Consider the following 1707-nt stretch of genomic DNA (forward strand, 5'->3'; position numbering starts at 1 on the left):
AACTCCATCCTCTTCCATGCACAGTTGGCCTGGATTGTTGTGAACTTGTCAGCGTCTGCTAGCCTGGTTAAGGTAAGGTAACCTAGTTATTGCTGTTTGAGCGTGAGTTACAGTATATTCACCTCATAAATTATGACATTCATCTTTCTTACCTGATGGAACTTTGGCTGCTTTCAACAGTAAAAGTATTTGTATCAGTATTGGTGATCCTGCTAGTACCTGGCATCAGATCAAATCCAAATTTTGTGGTATCACCCACCCCTTGTCATAGTACCGCTGTGGTTTATATAAAGGCAGCTGACCTTTGGTTGGTGCAACAAAATTCAGGAAATCTATTTTATTACATTTACTGTCAGTCAACATATGTGTTCAAAATTGTATTGATTTTTTTCTTGGAGACAGTGAAGTTTAATGGCACAGCGGTGCTTCTAACCAGATATCATTTTTTATTTATTCATTATTGGTCTTTCTTTAATAAAGTAAACCACAATGGCTGCCTACATCTCACATCTCGATGTGTCTCTTGACAAAACTGATGAACTAAAGCTCCAGTCCCGAGGTTTTGAGAAACTCGATCCTGATCTGAACAAAGGTGCAGGAGGAAACTTCATCTTTTTTTGGTACAAAAAAGATCCCAGCTCAGCACCAATCACTAGGATTCAGTTTACCTTCAACGAGGACATGGCTATTGGATTGGAGAAAGCAGGCTACACAAAGATTGACAAAGACCTCAATGCTGGAGCAAGAGGTGATTACATCTATCTGTGGTACTTCAAAGGGAACACAGAGTCTGACACTCCCATAGTGGGCATTCACGTCACCACAGATGCAGCAGATGAGCCCCAGAAGTTTAGATGTGGCTGGGAGAGGCTGGCCTGCGATCTGAATCGCAAGGCTGGAGGGAACTGGATCCACACCTGGGTGAAGAGAGCGAGCCAAACCTACATCTGTAACGTCACTGCCACCCATTCTTACGGAGCAGATGCTGACTACTTCCGGAGAGGTTACATCCGTTTGGATGAAGATACGAACAGAGGTGCAGATGGAGCCTTCGTCTTTATCTGGTACCGTCAGACCACCGACCCTCAGCGTGCTCTCACTGCCTTACACATCTCTACCGATATGGATGAATATCAAGGCCTCCAGCAGCAAAATTACCAGCAAGTGAGTGTGAATCTCAATGAGAGCACTAAAGGTAACCAGGTGTACCTATGGTACAAGAAAGAGGATGGCCAAAAGCCCATTAAAGGTATCACCCTGCTTTTCAACAAAGATGGTGTTCCGGCGTATGTGAGGGCTGGTTTCGATGTTATCAAAAGAGATCTCAACACAGGCAATAATGGTTGGACTGAGTACCTGTGTGTTTATCAATGAAAGCTTGAGGAAGCCTTCTTCACTTTGATGACCATCTTAGCCTTTTTCTTTTTCTATAAAACATGAATTTCTGTATATCACTGTGATACTACTGGTAATATCAGAGAGTGTCAGCTTGTGGGTTCTGCGATTAAACCTGCAGTAAAACCAGTGAAACTTCACACGGCTTTTTATCAACAATGATGTTAATGAATAATTGAATGTTGGTGCTCTGTGTCACGTCGCTCTGCTTTTCAATAAAGACACACTTGCATGTGAAGTGTGTTTCTTTGTTTCTTCAGACTCTGCACAACAGAAACTTTGAATGTTTCCTATGTCAGTTGGTGCTGATAC

At 42.6% G+C, this 1707-nt stretch overlaps 1 protein-coding gene across 1 annotated transcript; it reads left to right on the plus strand.

Moving 5' to 3' along the window:
• On the plus strand, positions 1–1666 carry LOC109954007 (uncharacterized). Its single transcript, XM_020589440.1, has 2 exons — positions 1–72; positions 481–1666. Exon 2 carries the CDS (start codon positions 490–492, stop codon positions 1372–1374), a length of 885 nt encoding a protein of 294 aa, XP_020445096.1. The 5' UTR covers positions 1–72; positions 481–489; the 3' UTR covers positions 1375–1666.
• Positions 1667–1707: the final 41 nt, after the last annotated feature.

This window comes from Monopterus albus, unplaced genomic scaffold, assembly GCF_001952655.1.
Source record: "Monopterus albus unplaced genomic scaffold, M_albus_1.0 scaffold2537.1, whole genome shotgun sequence".
Classification (NCBI taxonomy): domain Eukaryota; kingdom Metazoa; phylum Chordata; class Actinopteri; order Synbranchiformes; family Synbranchidae; genus Monopterus; species Monopterus albus.